Source organism: Leptopilina heterotoma, unplaced genomic scaffold (assembly GCF_015476425.1).
Source record: "Leptopilina heterotoma isolate Lh14 unplaced genomic scaffold, ASM1547642v1 Lhet_4, whole genome shotgun sequence".
Classification (NCBI taxonomy): Eukaryota; Metazoa; Arthropoda; class Insecta; order Hymenoptera; family Figitidae; genus Leptopilina; species Leptopilina heterotoma.
The window spans coordinates 492,612-513,446 of record NW_025111063.1 but is presented as its reverse complement, the minus strand read 5'-3'; the positions used below and the strand labels follow the sequence as shown (position 1 = coordinate 513,446).

General features: G+C 24.7%; 1 protein-coding gene across 1 annotated transcript in view; it reads left to right on the top strand.

Moving 5' to 3' along the window:
- Positions 1-16,078, top strand: part of LOC122506245 (high-affinity choline transporter 1) — a 30,680-nt gene extending 14,602 nt beyond the window's left edge. Inside the window, exons 4-7 of the mRNA XM_043618322.1 lie at positions 1,913-2,217; positions 5,623-5,902; positions 10,204-10,421; positions 13,680-16,078. Coding sequence (XP_043474257.1) covers positions 1,913-2,217; positions 5,623-5,902; positions 10,204-10,421; positions 13,680-14,405 — 1,529 coding nt within the window. The 3' untranslated portion in view covers positions 14,406-16,078. The remainder of the gene's footprint in view (positions 1-1,912; positions 2,218-5,622; positions 5,903-10,203; positions 10,422-13,679) is intronic.
- The last annotated feature ends 4,757 nt before the right edge of the window (positions 16,079-20,835 follow it).

Below are 20,835 nucleotides of genomic sequence, written 5' to 3'. Positions count from 1 at the left end.
TAAAATGATTTTTATAAAATTAATTCAATTATTTTTAATACAATTTTAAATGGTATTTACAAATTTTTTTATAAAATTCTTTCCAAACATTTAATTATTTTCATGAATAATAAATTTTTCACAGGAATTCAATTATTTAAAACACAATTTTCATAAAAACTTTCGAAAAAAGTCAATTATTTAAACAAATTTTTATAAAATCTATCGCAAGAATTCAATTATTTTTACAAATAATAGAATTCTTAAGAATTCAATTATTTGGAAAAATTATAATAAAATTCGTTGCAAGAATTCAATTATTTTCATAAATAATAAAATTCATCGCAGGATTTAAACTATTTTTATTAATACAATTTTTACTTGTATTTAAAACATTTTTCAAGTAATTTAAAAAATTTTTTAAATTCTTCGTAAAAATTCAATGATTTTTGAAAATTTTAATATAATCTTCTTAAGAATTCAACTTTTTTGAAAAATTTTAATAAAATTCTTTTTAGGAATTCAATTATTTTGAAAAATTTTAATAAAATGCTTCTTAGGATTTCAATTATTTTGAAAAATTTCAATAAAATTCGTTCCAAGAATTTATAAATAATTATAATAATAATTATAATAATTATAATAATAATTATAATAATTATAATAATAATTATAATAATTATAATAATAATTATAATAATTATAATAATAATTATAATAATAAAACTCATCGAAGGATTTCAATTATTTTTAATACGATTTTAAATTGTATTTAAAACATTTTTTAATTATTTAAAAAATTTTTTAAGTTCTTCGTAAGAATTCAATGATTTTTAAAAATTTTAATAAAATTCCTTGCTAGATTTCAATTATTTTTAAAAATTTCAATAAAATCCTTTGTATCAATTCAATGATTTAAACAAATTTTGATAGAGCTCTTTATAAGTATTTAATTTTAAGAAGTATTCAATTATTCAACAAATTATTTAATTTTATAATTAAGTAATTAAATACTCATAGAACTTCTTAATATAAAAATTAATTTAAAATTGAATTCCAGATAAAGTTTTAAATAATAATTGAATTTTGAAATTAATTTTTTTTTAAAGTTTAATTGAATGTTTTGATATTATTTAAAGTTTTTATATTCTAATATATATTTAATTAAAGAATTCTCGAATAACTGAAATTTTAGGTAACATTGAATAGCAAACAAATGAATTAGAATATTCTCAAAGAACTTTTTCAAAAATTATTAAAAAATAATTGATTTAAAGAAGAATTTTAGTTAAAAATTCTAGAAAATAATAAGTGAATCAAAATGGTGAAAATAATGTTGAAGAAGTTCGGGTATAAATATTGTTATAATATAAGATAATGATTTTATCATTCGGCTATCTTTAATTATTATAAAACTGGAAGAAATCAATCGCTTCGAGTCGAAGACTCGGAGTGATCGATATCTTCACGTTTTATTAGTTATGAAAAAATTTAATTTCTAGTTTTAAGTAAAATGTTCTCTTATTTGATTCGGACTGGTTATATTTTTGTCAGTAATTACTTAAATGGTCCGTAATTTTTTATTTTTGGTCCGTACACTGTAAAAGGAAAGGTACTAAATTTAGTACCAATTTTGTTACTAAATCGTAATCTGGTTCTATTTTAATACCGAAATCAGTTCTAATTTAGAACCTTTTTTTTATAGTGTAAAGTCCGTATTTTTAAATACTTTCACTGGTTCGAGCCCTACAGTTTGTATTGTTGCTGTAGGAAATTTCTCATCTTCTCAATATGCTAATATTTCAGTATAGCATTAAAAGATTATTAGGAAATATTTCCTTTTTTTTGTTAAGAACGCTTTTTTGAAACTATATAATCAGAAATATTTATTTAATTAGGAATAAAATAAAGTTTGCATTTTCATTATTTACAGGTGGAATATTCTTCGCCAATAAGATGCGACAGCAGGGGTATATCACAATGTTGGATCCTCTCCAGGACGCATTTGGAGAACGAATGGGCGGCCTTCTATTTCTTCCGGCCCTTTGCGGTGAGGTATTCTGGGCCGCTGGAATCCTCGCAGCACTTGGTGCCACATTGGCAGTGATCATTGACATGGATCACAGAACATCAGTTATTGTTAGTGCAGGAATTGCCGTTTTTTACACACTATTTGGCGGTCTTTATTCCGTTGCCTATACCGATGTCATCCAACTTTTCTGCATCTTCATTGGACTGGTGAGTTTATAATTATAATCATTTCAAATTACTCTATCATCTTTTTTGTTTATTACTTCACAGAAAAAACGATAAACTAATTTTAAGAAGCTGTGCTTCTGTGTTGTTATCCTTTTGTTGTCATTTCCATTTTTGGTTTTTTGTTACCTTTTTCTGTCTTGTTTTGTTGTTTTTATTTGCCATTTTGTATATTTTTCACCATACCAGACTTGCAGAAAGAAGTATTTTAAGGGCCCATTTCACCAACACCGATTAAAAGTTAATCAATGATTAAATCCTTATAACTGACCAATCATGAGCGGTTAAACTAACATTAATCATCGATTAACTTTTAATTGGATTTGTTGAAACTGGCCCTTAAAGTGATTGCAAAGTTACATAATTTTTGCAGTGCGGTTTTTATTTAAATACTTTAATAGAGATGGTATAATGAAGTTTCAGATCTTTATCGGAGTATTTTATTAATGAATTCAAAATTTCGAATATAAATTAAACAGCAATGCCAAAGGGACACATAACGTTTAATTGGATTTGAAAAATTTGCATAACTGTGGTTTAATCTCCGTGTTACATAATCTAGAGGATTAGCTGATTTAGATGATAAAAGTATATATGTGGAAGAATCTTGATTGGTTAACGTTGAAATTTTGAGGGTCGAAAATGATCTATCTTGGTATTCTTTTACGAAAAGTGTGTTATAAAATACATGTTCTATGCTCAAAGTTGTATTCAGGTTTATGCAAAAACCTTTCAACCTTATCATTTGCGGGTCACGCTCCCCTATCTTGATTTTCATTCATTTCATCATGAAAAAGTCCTTTTCATTCTGCACTTCTGGTCACTGCTTTACCTCTTGGATCATTTCTATACCGATTAACGACATGCTAATGAAAATTCCTTCTAAAATCAATTAGTAGATTAGTAAAATTAATACTATTATTTTAAGGATAAATAAATTAGTGGACTAGTAAAATTAATACTATTATTTTAAGGAAAATAAATTTTTTTTAAATGTTTGCATAAAATTTCAATCATTAGGATTTCCACAGGTCAGGAAATTCAGGGAAAAGTCAGGGAAAGTAGAATTGGTCAGGGAAATCAGGGAAAAGTCAAGGTTTTTAGTAAAAGTACTGGAAAAAATTGAACTTTTAAAATTCATAGGAAAACTAAATTTTGAATGAATTTAATTAGAAATTTTAAAGAACTTAGTTTTTAAAAATATTTTAATAATTCAAATTCTTCTAAAAACTGAGTTACACTTTTTAATACATATTTAATTAATTATTTAAAAAATTACGGATTTATAAAAGAATTTTAGTTAAAAACACTAAAAAAAATTGAATTTTAAAAAAGTTACAAATATAATTGCAGAAATCCAATTATTTATTCAATAATTAGTTACCATTAGCTATTTCGGTAGGAAAATATTACTATTTGAATAGGCTCCACCCTTTAGCAAAAAATAAAAAATTATTAAAAATTATCAAAAATTCGAGAAACCGAATTTTTTAAAACTCAACATTTTTTCTTCAGTTTTTTTGCATTTAGCTTCATTATTTTTGTGCTCTTCAAAAATACTTTACTTATTTAATAGTCTCGACTCTTTGGTAAAAAATCTGAAAATATCGAAAATTATCAAAAATTCGAAAAACCGAATTTCTTAAAATTCAACATTTTTTCTTTTTTTTTTGTGCATTTAGCTTAATTATTTTTGGGCTCTTTAAAAATACTTTACTGTTTTAATAGGCTCCACCCTTTGGTAAAAAATAAAAAATTTTTAAAAATTATCAAAAATTCGAAAAACCGAATTTCTTAAAATTCAAGTTTTTCTTCTGCTTTATGGCATTTAGCTTCAATATTTTTGGGCTCTTCAAAAACACTTTACTTATTTAATAGTCTCCACCCTTTGGTTAAAAATTTTAAATTATTAAAAATTATCAAAAATTCGAAATTTGAACCAAAATTCAATTATTTAATAAATTATTTATTTTTGAATTTAAATAATTGAATTTTCCTAGAATTTTCTAAAAAAAATTGATTTAAAAATTAATTTCCGAATATCCGATTTATTATGTATTAAATTAATTGAATTCTTGCAGTGAATTTTATTACTTTTTTTAAAATAATTGAATTCTTCTGATAAATGTTGTTATTCATGAAAATAATTGAATTTTGCAAAGAATTTTATTAAAATCTCTCAAAATAATTGAATTTTGCAAAGAATTTTATTAAAATCTCTCAAAATAATTGAATTTGCGGGAGTAATTTTGTTGTTTATCGACATAATTGAATTCTTTCGAAGAATAATTTATGTAAATAATTGAATTCTTTGGAAGAATTTTATTAAAATCTAAAAAAATAATTGAATTTTTTCAAAAAAATTTAATTAATATTATATTTAAAATAATTGATTCCTTCGAAAAATTTTATTAAAATATTTGAAAGTAATTGAATTGCTGTGAAAAATTCTGATTTTTTTTTGGAAAATAATTGAATTCCTGTGAAAAAATCTATTATTTTTGAAAATAATTGAATAGTGACTAAGAATTTTGTTAAAATCTTCAAAAATAATATTAAATTCCTGAGAAGAATTTTATTATTTATGAAAATATTTGAATTCTTCATTGGAATTTTATAATCATTGTTTTAAATAATTAATTTTTTCAAAATATAATAAATATTATAAAAATTTTATTATAAATAATTGAATTCTTTGGGAAAACTTTATTCGTGAAAATAATTGATTTCAATTATTTAATAAATTATTAATTTTTGAATTTAAATAATTGAATTTTCGTGGAATTATCTAATAAAAATTTATTTAAAAATAAGTTTCCGAATAATCGATTTATTATTTATTAAAGATAATTTAATTCTTGCAACGAATTTTATTACATTTTTTGAAAATAATTGAATTCTTTTGAGAAATTTTACTACTTGTAGAAATAATTGAATTTTTGCGAAGGATTTTATTATGATTTTTTAAAATAATTACATTTTTTTGGAAAAATTTTATAATCTAAATTATTATAAAACATCAAGAAATCATGTTTTGAATTTAATTTCGTATGAATGTATATTTAATATTTTTGTTTGTTCAACATTATTTATTAAAATTTATTGATGTTTTCGAATAATTTTACAATGAAAGAAATTTGTAAATAAATGTAATAAAAAATATTTTTTAATATCTAATAATTTTTAGAGTGAATCAGAATATTCTTTAGAGTCAGGGAAAAGGTCCAAAATTTTTCTGTAAATCAGGTAAAAGTCAGGGAAAAACAAAATTTTATATTTGTGGCAACCTTGATCATGTTATTAGCCTGAATTAAGATAAGACTTGTTTTTAAAGATTATTTTTTCTGTTGCTTTACAATTTTTTGGGGGGTGATTTTCTGATTACAGTGGATGTGCATTCCATTCGCCTGGGGAAATCCCAAAGTGCTTCCATTAAGTTCAATGGATGTGGATTGGATAGGCGAAGTTGATCCGAAGGAATATTGGTCCTATGCGGATTATGGTTTGCTGCTTATCTTCGGAGGAATTCCCTGGCAGGTGTATTTTCAAAGAGTTCTGTCGTCAAAAAGTGCTGCCAGGGCGCAAATTCTAAGTTACGTGGCTGCATTTGGATGCATTCTGATGGCAATACCTCCTGTTCTGATTGGTGCCATCGCGAAAGCAACTCGTAAGTCTTATCGATTATTATTCCAAAAACAAAATTGCATGTCCTTTTTTGTTGCACGATTTCGATATAAATTTAGCATTAAATTACTCTCCACTCTAGAGAACTATCACGCTAGTGTTTTGCTGAAATTCCTACAGTATCTAAATTTTATTTCTAGACTATATTTCTTTATCTGCAAACTTCTTTATTTCTTTATTTTTGGACAATGGTTCTTTATTTCTAGATTATATTTAGGGGTGTGTTTCTAGGTATGAGACGGGTTTTTGTTTTTGACCCATAAATTTTAAATGGGTAAACAAAATTGTTAACAAAATATACCGTTCGAAAAGTAACTTAAATACGCAACTTTTATTCATATAGAAAGTATAGTGTTCAGATGGACTCAAAAAAAGTTATGATTAATTTTCTGAGCACATCGCTTTTGTCAACAGTGTCCGGTTGTGAGACACTTATTAAAAATTGACTATTCTGTTTTTCTTCTAATAACTTGAAAAAAATATCGAAATTATTGGAAAAAATGGAAAAGTTCGAACTGACGAGAGATTCGTTCTCTATTCTCCGAAGCGTGAAAATTTTGTTTTGATATGGGGTCGCGCAGTTTTCCAAGAGGATTAAATTAGACTCGGTTCACCCGCGACCCTGCTACTTGACATTGGAATGGGGTATAAAAAGGGGGAGACCATTGCGCTACTGGTATAATACTTGGGAAACGTGGACATAGCGAAAGTAGATGGGGTAGAGATCGTAAATATAATATCGTGGGATCACACCATGTGAGACACTTGCATCAAAGGTGAGGGTGATAATACAATTCTCTTGTGTAACATAAATATATACATACATAAATGCACACATAAATACACACAGAAATACATACATAAATACATACACAAATACATAAATACATACATAAATACATATATAAATTCATACATAAATAAATACATAAATACATACATAAATATATACACATACAAATATATACCCACACAATATAAATACATATCTCTACACCATACTCAAAACTAATTCCAACTTGTATCGAAATTTCAAACTTTGAATTCTGGAATTTTAATATTTTTGATCGATATCCGAGCAAGTTTATTTCAATGGAAAATATTTATTCGTATACGTATGATGGAGAATCGTGTTTTATTCACGACTTTATATTGTCAAAGTTTTGTGTATATGAAAGTATATATATGATTCATTCAGACATTGAATATACATTGCGAAAAGAGTCTCGTAGTCGGAATGTATAAATTTTTTCTTGTATGTGCGTTTTCATAAATATAGAGTCGTTTATAAATTTGTTAAATTTGTGTTTACCTGCGTCTCTTTACGGATTTACCAGATGGATAAGGTATTAGGGTACATTTAATATTAATCAGGAGAAGGAGAATTTAAAATCAGGCTAGTTGCTCATCTCTTATTCTCCTCTCTAACTTTATGGTTCTGAACTTCTGAGTATTATTATTTGTGCATTTTGAGTATTTTATTAAGTAGTTTGTGTGAGTAAATACGTTAGTTGATATCAATTCAGAAATAAACGAATGCTTTAATTATTTTTTAGTTCCGTGAAAAGAAATTTTATTCCAAAATTTAACAAATAGATTAATAAACTTGGGCTTTTTGATGATAGGCATACTATTCACCAGATAACTTTATCGCATGCTATTTTGTACAACTTTCTGACAATCGAAATGAACTGCAGGCTTCGCACTCATCTACTAAAACCTACTATTTACTACTTTTTTGGTACTTTTTTTTAGATTTTAGCCTCTAAAAGCTACTATTTTTTTTTAAATTTCCACTACTTTAAATTCCCTAATACTAGAAATAAAAAAACTATTCTCAAAAATGATAATCAAATTTTTTAGAACGATGCAATTATTTTCAAAAAATTTTCGAAATTCAATTATTTTTAATATCTAGTATTTTCATAATAAGCAAAAGAATTCAATTATTTTTAAAAAATTGATAAATTCATCCAAAATTCAATTATTTTCATAAACAAAAAAATTTTCACAGGAATTCAAGTAATTTAAAATAGCATTTTAAAAAAATATCGAAAAAATCAATTATTTAACAAAATTTTTATACAATTCTATACACAATAATTCAATTACTTTCACTAATAATAACATTTTTCCTGGAAATTCATTTTTTTTAAAAAAATTTTTGATCAAATTCTAAGCAAGAATTCAATTATTTTCATAAATAATAAAACTGACCGTAGAATTTCAATTGTTTTAAATACTATTTTAAATTACTTAATCGAAAAATTCAATTATTTTCTTTTACAAATAAAGATTTGTACAAGAATTCAATTATTTAAAATAAAATTTTCATAATATTTATTATATTTCAAAAAAATTGACTATACAATTTAAAACAATGTTTATAAAATTCTTATAAAGAATTCAATTATTTTCAAAAATAACAAAATTTTTCCACAGAAATTCAATTTTTTTAAAACATTATAATAAAATTTTTCGCAATAATTCAATTATTTTCATAAATAATAAAATTCTTCTCAAGAATTCAATTATTTTCGATAATTTTAATAAAATTCTTAGCCACTATTCAAATATTTTCAAAAATATTAGAATTTTTCACAGGAATTCAATTACTTTCAAAAAAAAATTAGAATTTTTCACAGGAATTCAATTACTTTCAAATATTTTAATAAAATTGTTCGAAGAAATCTATTATTTTAAATATAATTTAAATTAAATTTTTTTAAAATAATTCAATTATTCTTTTAGATTTTAATTAAATTTTTCCCAAGAATTCAATTATTTACATAAATAGTTCTTCGAAAGAATTCAATTATGTCGATAAATAACAAAATTATTACCAAAATTCAATTATTATTTTGAGGCATTTTAGTAAAATTCTTTGCATAATTCAATTATTTTCATAAATAACAATATTCATCAGAAGAATCAATTATTTTTAAAAGTAATAAATTTCTTCTTAGAAATTCAATTATTTTAAAAAATTCTAATCAAATCGTTCGCAAGAATTCAATTATTTTCATAGATAATAAAATGCTTTTTAGGAATTCAATTATTTTCAAAAAAAAATGTAATATAATACCACACAGGCATTCAATAATGTCAAAAATTTTAATAGAATTCTTTGTAAAATTGAATTATTATTTTTAAAAACTTTTTGCAATTCAATGATTTTCAATATCTACTATCTTCAAATAATTTCCAAACAGAATTCAATTATTTAAAAAATTTTTTGTTTAAAATTTTTTTTTTTTAAATTCTTCGTAAGAATTCAATTATTTTCAAGAATAATAAAAATTTCTCAGTAATTTAATTATTTAAATTAGAATTTACATAAAATTAGTCGAAAGAAATCAATTATTTAAAAGTTTTAATATAATTCTTCGCAAGAAATAAATTATTTTTCTAAATATTTAAATTCTTTCATGAATAATAAAATTCGTGACAGGAATTTAATTTATTAGCAGAATAAGAAAGAAGTAAATATTTTTGATGAAAATTAGGAAAAAATCAGGAAAATAAAATATAGAATGGAATTTTTGTCATAGTTTTCTGAAGCAGCCTAAAACGATTTTTTTTTTTTTTTTTGGTCATCAAGTTGAATTTTTCGATAGCTACTTTTTAACTACTTTTTTTTAGTTTGAAAGCTACTTTTTGCTACTTTTTTAAAATTAATTATCGAGTGCGAAGTCTGGAAGTGCAACTTGAATCAATTAGTGCTGATGATGTTTACCAGTACCATTATCATTGTACCCAATAAGAATTTCCACTCCCAGTGGAGAGGAAATGTCAGTAGTGTCACAATATTATGTCCAGTATTCGTGCCAGAGTAGCGCAATGTTGAGATTGAGTTAATTTTGAATTACTCCAGCCACTAGTGCTCTGCTAAGTACAGATTTGCTAATACTGATTGACATAGTACTAATGGTTAATTCACAGCACCATGAGGAACAATTTTCACTCAAAATAATTAATTTTATGCACATTCCAATTATCCGGATCAGGTTTAGTCTGAAACGAATACTTGTAATCCTACTGTAGTAGTTCTAAAGTAAGTTTTTAGTAGTTTTAACTGTTTTAGTAGTTCTAGCATTTTTACTGCTTTACGTACTTTCAGTACTTTAGCAGTTTCAGTAAAACACTAATTAGTAATAAGTACAAATTAATCAATAAGTACAAACTAATCAATAAGTACAAACTAATCCAAATAATAAAAATTCCCCTTTCAAAAATACTTGTTAGGTGTCTTAAATAACCCCTTGGATGCTACTTTGTTTTCAGCTTGGAATGAAACGGGATACAAGGGACCGTATCCACTAACGGAATCCGAGACAAGTATGATCCTGCCAATGGTTCTTCAGTACCTGACACCTGATTTTGTTTCGTTCTTTGGTTTGGGAGCTGTTTCCGCAGCGGTGATGTCTTCAGCGGACAGCAGCATCTTATCAGCAAGTTCTATGTTTGCAAGGAATGTCTACAGGCTGATTTTTCGACAAAGAGTGAGTCTTTAAATTTTTTTCTTTTATCATTATACTCTATCTATATACATAAGAGATGGAGAATATTTTCTCTGATATTTTTCTCCTATAAGAGAGAAATTATAACATCATTTTTCCCGGTGCGTCAATAATGTTTGAAAAAATTTTAGTTTCGCGTTCGTTCGATAGAAAAGTTTCCTTTAGTGGAAAATAAACGCTCGATATTGGAGTAAATATTGAACAAAAGACGTTCTTTGTTATATGAGGAATTCTTGATGCGCGTCATGATTTATTTTTAATCAACTTTAGATCTGTTTTGATCGAATGTTTATTTAGGAGGTTTATTTTATTTTTAGCAACAGTTTTTTTGACTTTATAGCAGTTTTTTGCGTTTCCAGGGTTGCCACAAAAATTTAATAATTTCGTTTTTCCCTGATTTCCAGACAAAATTTTGACTTTTTCCCTAAAGAATATTATGACTCACTCTAAAAATTATTGGATTGATTGTAAAATTATTCAAAAACGCCAATAACTTCATTTTTAAATAAATATTTAATCATTATTATTTTTCTACAAGAATTATGATTTTCAAAATTTTCAAATTCAAAATTTTTGAAATTCAATAACTGATAAAAATATTATTGTAAAACATGAAGAACTGGATTACTCCGAGTCTTCGACTCGAAGTGATCCATTTCTTCATGTTTTATAATATTACATATTATTACTGTAACTATACTTCAAAATTATTTTCATCATTTAATTCAATAATTATTTTCTACAATTTTTAAATAAAATTGTTCTTTAAATCAATTATTATTTTTAATAATTTTTGCAAAAGTTCTTTGACAATTTTCAAATCCATTTGTTTACTATTCAATATTACCAAAAATTTCAATTATTCTGAAATTCTTCAATTAAATATATATTAGAAATTAAAAATTTGAAATAATTTTTAAAAATTTCGATTAAGCTTTTTGGAGAAAATTAGTTCCACATAGAATTTGTAATTTTTATGAAAAATTAAGATTTTCAAAGATTTTAATTTGAAACCTTTACAAAATTCAATTATTTCTAAACATTGCAATTAGTAGTACCTAACTTTTTAAAAATTCAATTGTTATTTAAAACTTTAACTGAAATTAATTTTTAAATCAATTTTTATTAGAAAATTCTTCGAGAATTAAATTATTTAAATACAAACATATAGATAATTTATTGAATAATTGAATGTTTCTTAAAATTGAAATATTATACAGAATTTTGTTTAACAAATTTTTGAATAATTGAATTTATTATTTATGAAAATAATCGAATTACTACGAAGAATTTTATGGAAAATTTTAAAACATTTGATTTCTTTAAAAACAATTTATGCAAATTCTATTTTAAATAATTGAATTCCTGTGAAATTTATATTTTTTTTTGGAAAATTATTGAATCTTCGTGTAGAATTTTATGAAAATTTTTGTTTAATAATTGAATTTGGGAAATTTTAATAAAATAGTAGAATATTAAAAATCATTTAATTAAGAAAATTTTTTGAAAATAATTGACATTTTGCTATGAATTTTATTAAAATGTTTGAAAATAATTGAATTTTCTACTTTTGTAAATAATTGAATTCCTGTGGAATTATTATTATTTATGAAAATAATTGAATTTTACAATGAATTTTATTAAAATTCCTGGAAATAATTGAATTTCCTCGAAGAATTTTGATATTCATTTTAATTTTTAATTTTTAATTTTTTAATAGAATTTTCAAAAATAATTGAATTTCAAAGAATTTTATTAATTTTGAAAATAATTGAATTCTTGTGATCTTGTTATTTATGAAATAATCGAACTTTCCAATGAATTTTATACGAATTCCTGAATATAATTGAATTTCAGCGAAGAATTTTTGCGATTTATAATGATAATTAAAATGTTGTCGAAATTTTTTTTTTAATTTTTGAAAATAATTTAATTTCTGTAAAGAATTTTGATATTTGTTAAAATAGTTGAATTTTCATAAAAAATTTTAACAACTTTTTTGAAATAATAAAATTTTTTGACGAATTTGAATAAAATTTTTTAGAATATTTTCATTTTTCGAGGAATTTGATAAAAATTGTATTAAAAATTATTGAAATTCTGCAATTTGTTTTATTATCCATTAAAATAATTGAATTATTGCGAAGAAATTTACAAAAAAAATTGTAAATAATTGAATTCCTGTGGAATTATTATCATTTATGAAAATAATTGAATTTTACAATGAATTTTATTAAAATTCCTGGAAATAATTGAATTTCCTCGAAGAATTTAGCGATTTATAAAGATAATTAAAATGTTGTCGAAAATAATTTAATTTTTGGAAAGAATTTTGATATTTGTTGAAATAGTTGAATTCTTTTGAAGAATTGCGTTAAATTTTTTTTTAAATTGAAACTAATTTCAACAAAATTTATATTAAAATATTTCAAAAAAAAATTCTTTATTAAATGATTTATAAGTAATAAATTTATGGCAGTTCTTCAATAGAATTATGTTATTAAAAATAAATTATTGTCAGAAATAGAAAAAATAGGTTTTTTTAGAATTCGTGATAATTTTTTCCAGTACTTTGAATAAAAATCTCTGACTTTTCCCTGAATTCCCTGACCTGTGGCAACCCTGGTTTCGTACTTAAATTTTTATTTCCTGTTTAGAATTGGCTGAAGTATTCAGAAACGGAAAATTTTTTTAGCATACAGTTAGTGATGCATGTCGAGTAAATAGATTTCGTTTGTCTTTCTCTTCCTCTCATAAAATGTGATTTAATTGTTTTAATTTTTATTTTGACGATATTCTCGATTTTGATGAGAATCGTTCGACATGCAACACTACATACAGAGAAAATTCGTGTCGGTTACGGAAATTATAGAAGAATTAAAATTAACGGATTCGATACAGTAAAAGAAGTCTTAACTTGATAAAAAAATCCTTTGATAAAGATTTAAAGTTAGCCGACTTTTTGGCTCGTAATTTAAATTTTGATTTCTACTTTCAAAAGTCTATGACTTCCAAGTGATGAATCAAATCAAAGTCAAAATGAAAGTAGAAATGTAAGTCAAGAAAAAAATTTGTGATTCCTTACAGATTATTTGCATAACTCGTAGAAATCCTTTTGTCAAAGCTCACCAAGATGAGACTTTTTTTTCTGTACAACAAAATCTCCAGAGAAATTCCCTTGACCTGAATAATCATTTAATAAAAATTGAAACAAAAAAAAAAAAACTATTTCTCGATTAGGCATCTGAAATGGAGATCATCTGGGTGATGCGAGTGGGAATATTAGTTGTTGGAGTCCTCAGCACAGCGATGGCCTTAACCATACCATCAATCTACGGTTTATGGTCAATGTGCTCAGACCTTGTATACGTAATCCTGTTTCCACAATTGCTGATGGTGGTACACTTTAAAGACTACTGTAACACCTATGGCAGCTTGGCAGCATACATTATCGCGTTTTTGGTAAGATTAACAGGTGGTGAGGAAATGTTGGGACTCCCGCCATTAATACATTATCCAGGTTACGATGAAGAAAATAAAGTTCAGCTATTTCCCTTTCGAACAATGGCAATGCTGATGTCATTAGTGACATTAATTGGTGTCTCATATGGCACCAAGGAACTCTTCCTCTCAGGTAGACTTGCTCCGGGCTACGATATATTTCGATGTGTTGTCAATATTCCTGAGGATGTACAACGAGTGGGACCCGATCCAGCTGAGGGTGAACAAATGTCAGTTCTTGCAGCGGGTGGTGGAAGACTTTATGGAAGCAAGGACGAATCGAACGGACGAGTGAATCCAGCGCTCGAGCCGGACTACGACATGGAGCCGGGATACAGGGCTGTTGGTGCTAGTGATGATGATGATGATAATATTGGCAGCGGAGGTGGTGGAGTCATTGGGGCGCATATGGTACCCCGTGGCACCAGCGGACTCAGGCAGCCACAGTCTAGTACTGCGTTCTAATCCCAAGTTCCGTGATCGGATGCTGTGACCAACAATAAGTCCGGCGACGCGGTGTCTTCATTTTCCTTCACACTTTTTGTCCTTCCACTTTTAGTTTTCTTCTCTAATTTTATTCGGAATATTAATGCATTTTTTCATTTTGTTTAGTTCATCTTTTTTTGTGTGTCTTAAGAATGTCCTTCTTTAATTTTTTGTTCCTCTTTTTCGCATCTGTTTTAATAGAGCCTTCTTTAATTTTTAGTTTATCCTTCGCATCTGTTTTACTGTTGCCTTCTTTTATTTTGTTTGTACCTCTTTTTCTGCTGTTGCTAAAGACCTTTATCGTCAGAATTCGTCAGATTGCACGCCACTAGACATCTAATCGAACTCCTATTCTAAATCCTATCGGATTTACGTTCCTTGGCGATAGAATAGGGATAAGTTAGCAACTGCAGATGAATAATTCGGTTTTGTTTCCGTTTTACAATTTCTTTAATTTTCTTTACACTGAGAAGGGAATTTAGTTTTCATAACAAGACTTTTGTTTAGTATTTAAGTAACTAGTTTGGTTGATTAATTGCAGAACAAACGTTTTGTTGTCAAAAATAAATTTTTACCCATCAGTACGGTTTCTTCTTTTTTAGGGGATCCTCTAAAAAAGAAGAAACATGACAAAGAAACTGACAAAGAAATCTTTGTCTGAATGTTTTCGTTTTTTTCTGTCTTATTAAGAAACATGAATATTCGCGAAATAATAAAAAGTTTCCGTTTAGAAATAAACGGTTTTAACAAACAATTAATAAATATCCTTTGATATGAAATTTATTTGACATAAATTTCATTGGACACAGAATGCATTTGGTATAAATATCATTTGACATAAACCTCATTGAATCTAAAATAAATTTGACATAAACTTCATTGAACCTAAATTTCATTTGACATAAAAATAACTTGACATAAATTTCAATCGACATAAGTATTATTTGACATAAAATTAATTTATGTTAAATAAATTTTAATGTCAATTTCATTTTATGTCCAATGAAATTTCTGTCTTGTGAATATTGTGTCGAATGAAATTTATGTGAAATGAGTTTCATGTCTCATGAAATTTATGTCAAATGAAACTTATGTTAAATGAATTTCATGTCAAATGAAATTTATATTAAATGTATTTTATGTCAAATGAAATTTATGTCAAATGTATTTTATGTCAAATAAAACTTATGTTAAATATTTTTATGTCAAATAAGATTTCGGAAATATTCATGCTTTTTTATACCTTTTCTACAAAACTGATTCCAGTGTTGTAAAATTTAATTTTCTTTTTCTCCTTTTTTGATTTTTGTAACATCTACTAATGTTGATAACTTGATAATCCATTTGGTTTCATTTTTATTTCTTTCGAATTTTTCGTTAGTGTACAACATTTTTCCGAGGCTTATCGCATAAATTTATTGCCGATGAACTTTGAAAACTAATTTTCCGATCAGAATTACAAATGGGGGGACAATAATATTATATGATGAGCTCCTCCCAAGAGACATGGGATTCGTGTTCTAAGCCTCAAATACAATGTTGTGTAAAAAGTTTTCATATTTATTATCGATTTGAACCCCATTTGGAATTATTGATTTTTTTTTTTGCTTTCGAACTATTTTTTTAGTTTTTATCTATTCCCCTTTTGGATATTGTTTTTTCATTTCTTTCCAATTTTAATTTACATAATATTTTGTTATTTATTTTGTAATTAATTTGCAACATAAGTTACAATATTTTGTAATTTATTTCGTAATTAATTTTCAAAATAATTTGCAAAATAATTTACAAAATAATTTCAATATTTTATAATTAATTTTGTAATTACTTTACAAAATAATTTCCAATATTTTTCAATTTATTTTGTAATTGAATTATGCAAATTTTATATTCAATTTTGTATTTCAACTTTATATTTATTTATTTTAAAAAATGCACTCTTCAGTTCAAACGTAGGGAGGGTAATATTTTTGAAATTAAAAGTACATTGTATCGAATTCAATGCTCAATTGCAAAATTATTACTTTCCAAGCAGTTATTAATTCCCATTTTTCTGCTTCTCTTCTAAAATAATTAATCCAATCATCTTGTCAGTTAAGAAGCTTCAAGTCAAAAATTCCACAGCAAGTTATTTTAAAAAAAAAATATTTCTTTATTTTTCCATGAAATTTTATTTTAATAAATAGCGAACGATTCCGGTATTTTTGTGTATATCTAGTAAAATATTTTTTCAAATATAATAAAGAAAACAAAAGTGGTTATAAATAAAAATGACTCGAAGCCTCTTTACAGTGAAAGATGACAAAAATTCACCACCGCGTCGCCTCTTAGGCCTAGTGATTATCATTGTTTTTCTTTTGAGATATATATATATATTAAATTATATTCTAATAATATATATTTAGAGTCTACCAACTGCTTGCGAGGAGTTTTAAATTGAATGACCGAATCACTTGGTAAATCGACATTTCGCGTATATAGCAAATTTTCTTCTTTTTTTTTTTGGCGAGAGAATTTAAATCTCTTCTGGAGAAATAAATTTCCCTTTCTGTTGATGTATATATAATCTATCCAAAAAAAAATATATAAAAACTATCATAGACAAATATATATATATGATGGCTTAAAATAATTCTTGTTGGTTGAATCGAATATGCATTTGAATTTGCATTTATTAAAATGTACATTGTTCATCATTATAAATATATATATATTATAAAAGTAGAAATAAGATATATCGTGAAGAAGTTGAAATAAGCATTATAAGAAAGTGAAAGCATTTCTCCATTAGAGAGGTAAATATAAAAAAAAAATATTGATCTCAGATATTGTGGGTAAATTGACTTGATATTATATTAATGATGACAAGAAACGAGCGGCTTTAGTTTAAAACTAATATACATTTATAGCATTAACCACAAAGTGCGGTCCTCAGGGTGGTCGCAATGGACGGCCTTTCTTCAATATTATACATATCTATATAATATACATATATCTCTGACTGTGCTGATTATTATATGATTAGAATTTGTCGTTTATGCCAAAAAAAGGTGTGTGTATAATTATCTCCATTGATGTTAGAGAAAGCTTTTGTACTTGCTATCGATTATATTCCCTTTGCTTCGCCCGACGACATAATTAATTATGTCTTTCAGAAATTAACTATTCAAAATGGGGTCGTTGCGTGTCACACAAAGCATATTTGAACAGAAATAATTTTCTGGAAGATAAACAAAAAATTGTATTAAAAATAAATTTTTTCATTCATTCAAATAATAATGAATAAAAAAATGTTTTCAATTTTTTTCGAGAAATTAAATTAAATTAAAATTTTTTGTTCGAGAAAATGATTTGAAAATTGTCAAATATTTTTTACTTTTACAAAATTTTATGTACAATTATTATTCTTTGCACTTTTCGGTGAGAAAAATATTTGCTAATTTATTCAATAGCAGTTTAACTGTAAAAGTTTTTGTTAATTAAATAGTCACAAATGAAACTACTAACTCCCAATGGAGAAGTTTTATAATTACTAACAAATTTCTCTAATTCCTTTATTTTCAAATCATAGACGAGAGGTTCAATTTCAACTTTGGTATATTCAAAAAAAGATTTGCAAAATTTTTTTCTTCTTTTCAAATTGTTAGAAAAAAAAAAATTTGTTTAATAATTTTCAATATTATTGAATTTTATTTAAAGATTTGCATTTTTTGTTGCAAATTTGTTAAAATAATAATTTTCAATTATTCAGCTTAATTTTTTATGATAAAAGATTTGCATTTTTGTTCTTTTCGTTAAAATTATTAGAAAAAAAATTGTTAAAATAACAAATTTTCAAAATAATTTTATTATATAAAATTCTAAAACAGGAAAAATTAAATTAAAAATTGTCTTAATATTGGAAAATTTTGACAATATTAGTAGATTTTTTTGAGGATCTCAAAATTGAGGCCATAAAGTGCATGAAATTGTTGCGATTTGCCTTTTGATGCTGTTAATGATCTCAATTTGCGATTTTCAGAATTTTTCTGAAGATCAATGTAAATCTGTAAGAATATCGAGGTGCTATTTTAATATTAATTTATATTAATTATTATAATATTAATAATAATATTTCATAATATTAATATTATTATTAATTGTTATATTAATTTTATATTATATTTAATATAATGTTGTATGTAATTAATATAATAATATTTAATGAATAATTTAATATATTGTAACTCAAATAAAAATATTATTAATACTTTTAATAATTATAATAATATAATTATAAACTATTATTAATAATTATATATATTGTATTTATTGTAAACAGGACTTGTATTTATTTAAAAAAAAGTAAAGTTAAAAAAGTAAAGAAAAAAAGTGAAGAAAAAAAAGTATAGATATAGTAATTAGCATCTATACTTTTTTAATTCAAAAACCTATTGTTTGTACAAAAACATATTTTTCAAATTAAAAAAAAGCACATGTCATATTTAACATAACTTTTTTGCTGTTATAAATATTTTGTTCTAAAAATATCTACTTTCCATTGAGCAACGACCCTGTATGATAGCCGCTCGTTCCTATAAAGCTGAAAATAGAGAAAAAAAATCGAGATGTCGAGCATCGCGGAAACCCTAGTTTTACGCTAGTTCTAATGAAAAGTGGTTTGTAGGGAAGTTTTTGAGTATACGCTCATTAGGAGTTCTTTAGACATATCTATAAATATAATAAATGCACAATGAGTGCATCAATCTCTGCCACACAAATAAAAAAAAAAAAAAAAAAAAAAAAAAAAACCGCCAAAGCGCCAAGTGATTCGGCCGTCATTGTAAATCCGTTGTGTTTATCATATAGTATATAAACAAAAAAAATATATAATACAGAAAAAAGCATACATATCGCGATAAAATAATTGCAGAACAAAAATAAAAAAAAAGAGCGAGAGAATTTAATAAATATATAGATCGATCAACGTGGATGATCAAAGTATGATTCTATATATAAAAAATATACATATCTATGAGAAGACTTATTAAAAAAAAACAGAACGACGACGTACAATGTTTTAGAGGGTGCAATATATACGTATATATATATTTAAGTTTTTTTTTTTTTTTTTTTTTGAAAAAAAACCGGCGTTATATTTCACATTCGTATATATAAATATATAAACGATTCGCTATATCATTGTTATTTATTACCATCATTATCAACGTTACCGTTGGTACTGTACAGTTATTATATACATTTATACATATATAAAACATGTATACATAAAACACATGTATATTGTATTTATCATCGCTGCTCTATAGTAGTGGTTTGCGCAACTTTTTTTTTTATCTTTACTTTTATTTTCACGCGGTAACGATTAACGATGATTATAGAAGTGTCGTTATTCTGCTTTACCTTATTTGATCGCAAAAGAAAATATAAATATATAACGAGTTTTAGTTAGATTGTTATAAAAAAAAGGAGAAAAAAAAATGGGACACTAGGTGGAATTCGTTCAAATAATATATAAATATATACATATCGTTAGAGAAATAAAGGAAATCCATGTAAATTTTAATCTCAATGTTACATTTATAATCAAAGAAAATATTATTTCATCCTTTTGAAAGATTTCATAAAGAAAATGTTGATTTCGGGAAGAATTCTTTTTGGATTCAATTTTATTATTGAAGATAATTTAATTCGAGAATGGAATAATTGATTCCATTAAACTTTTGTTGAAGAGATTCATTTTTTTCGAGATAAAAATATTATTATTTTTTTTATAATAAAAAATTGGAATGGAAATATTTAATGGTTTTTATTTATTTATAAGAGAAATTTTTGTCTGGGAAAATTTTTCCAGATTTCATAATCAACTTTGTGATAGAAAATTTTCAAACTAAAAATATAGTTTTTTGAATAAAAAATTTTTTTTTTCAATTTTTGATAATTAATAAACGTGAACTTCACTCATGTATTAAATAATTTTAGTTGACAAGTGCCAATTATTTTTAATTGAAATTAATTCATTTTAATCAATTTTAAACGAAATTAACTAATTTTAATCAATATTAGGTGAAATTAAATTATTTTTATTAAATTAATTTTTTTTGATAAAAAAAATAATTAAAAATTGGAAAATTATTGAACTAGATCGTAATAGCGGAAGTGATTGTTGAATATAATTTGGAAGATTGGGTTGTTTTGAGGAAAAAGAATTATTTGAGATGAACTTTGAAATAAACGTGTAAAATGGAATCGTAAAATCGCGAGAAAAATTTTCCGGTATCCCGCTGATGTATCTTCATTTATATTATGTCGGATACTTTCACTTTGGGAATAACGTTAGAAAAATGCATAAGACGTGTCTTCTCCATAACCCCCGAGGCTATTAGAAACGACAGATAAGAAAGCGATA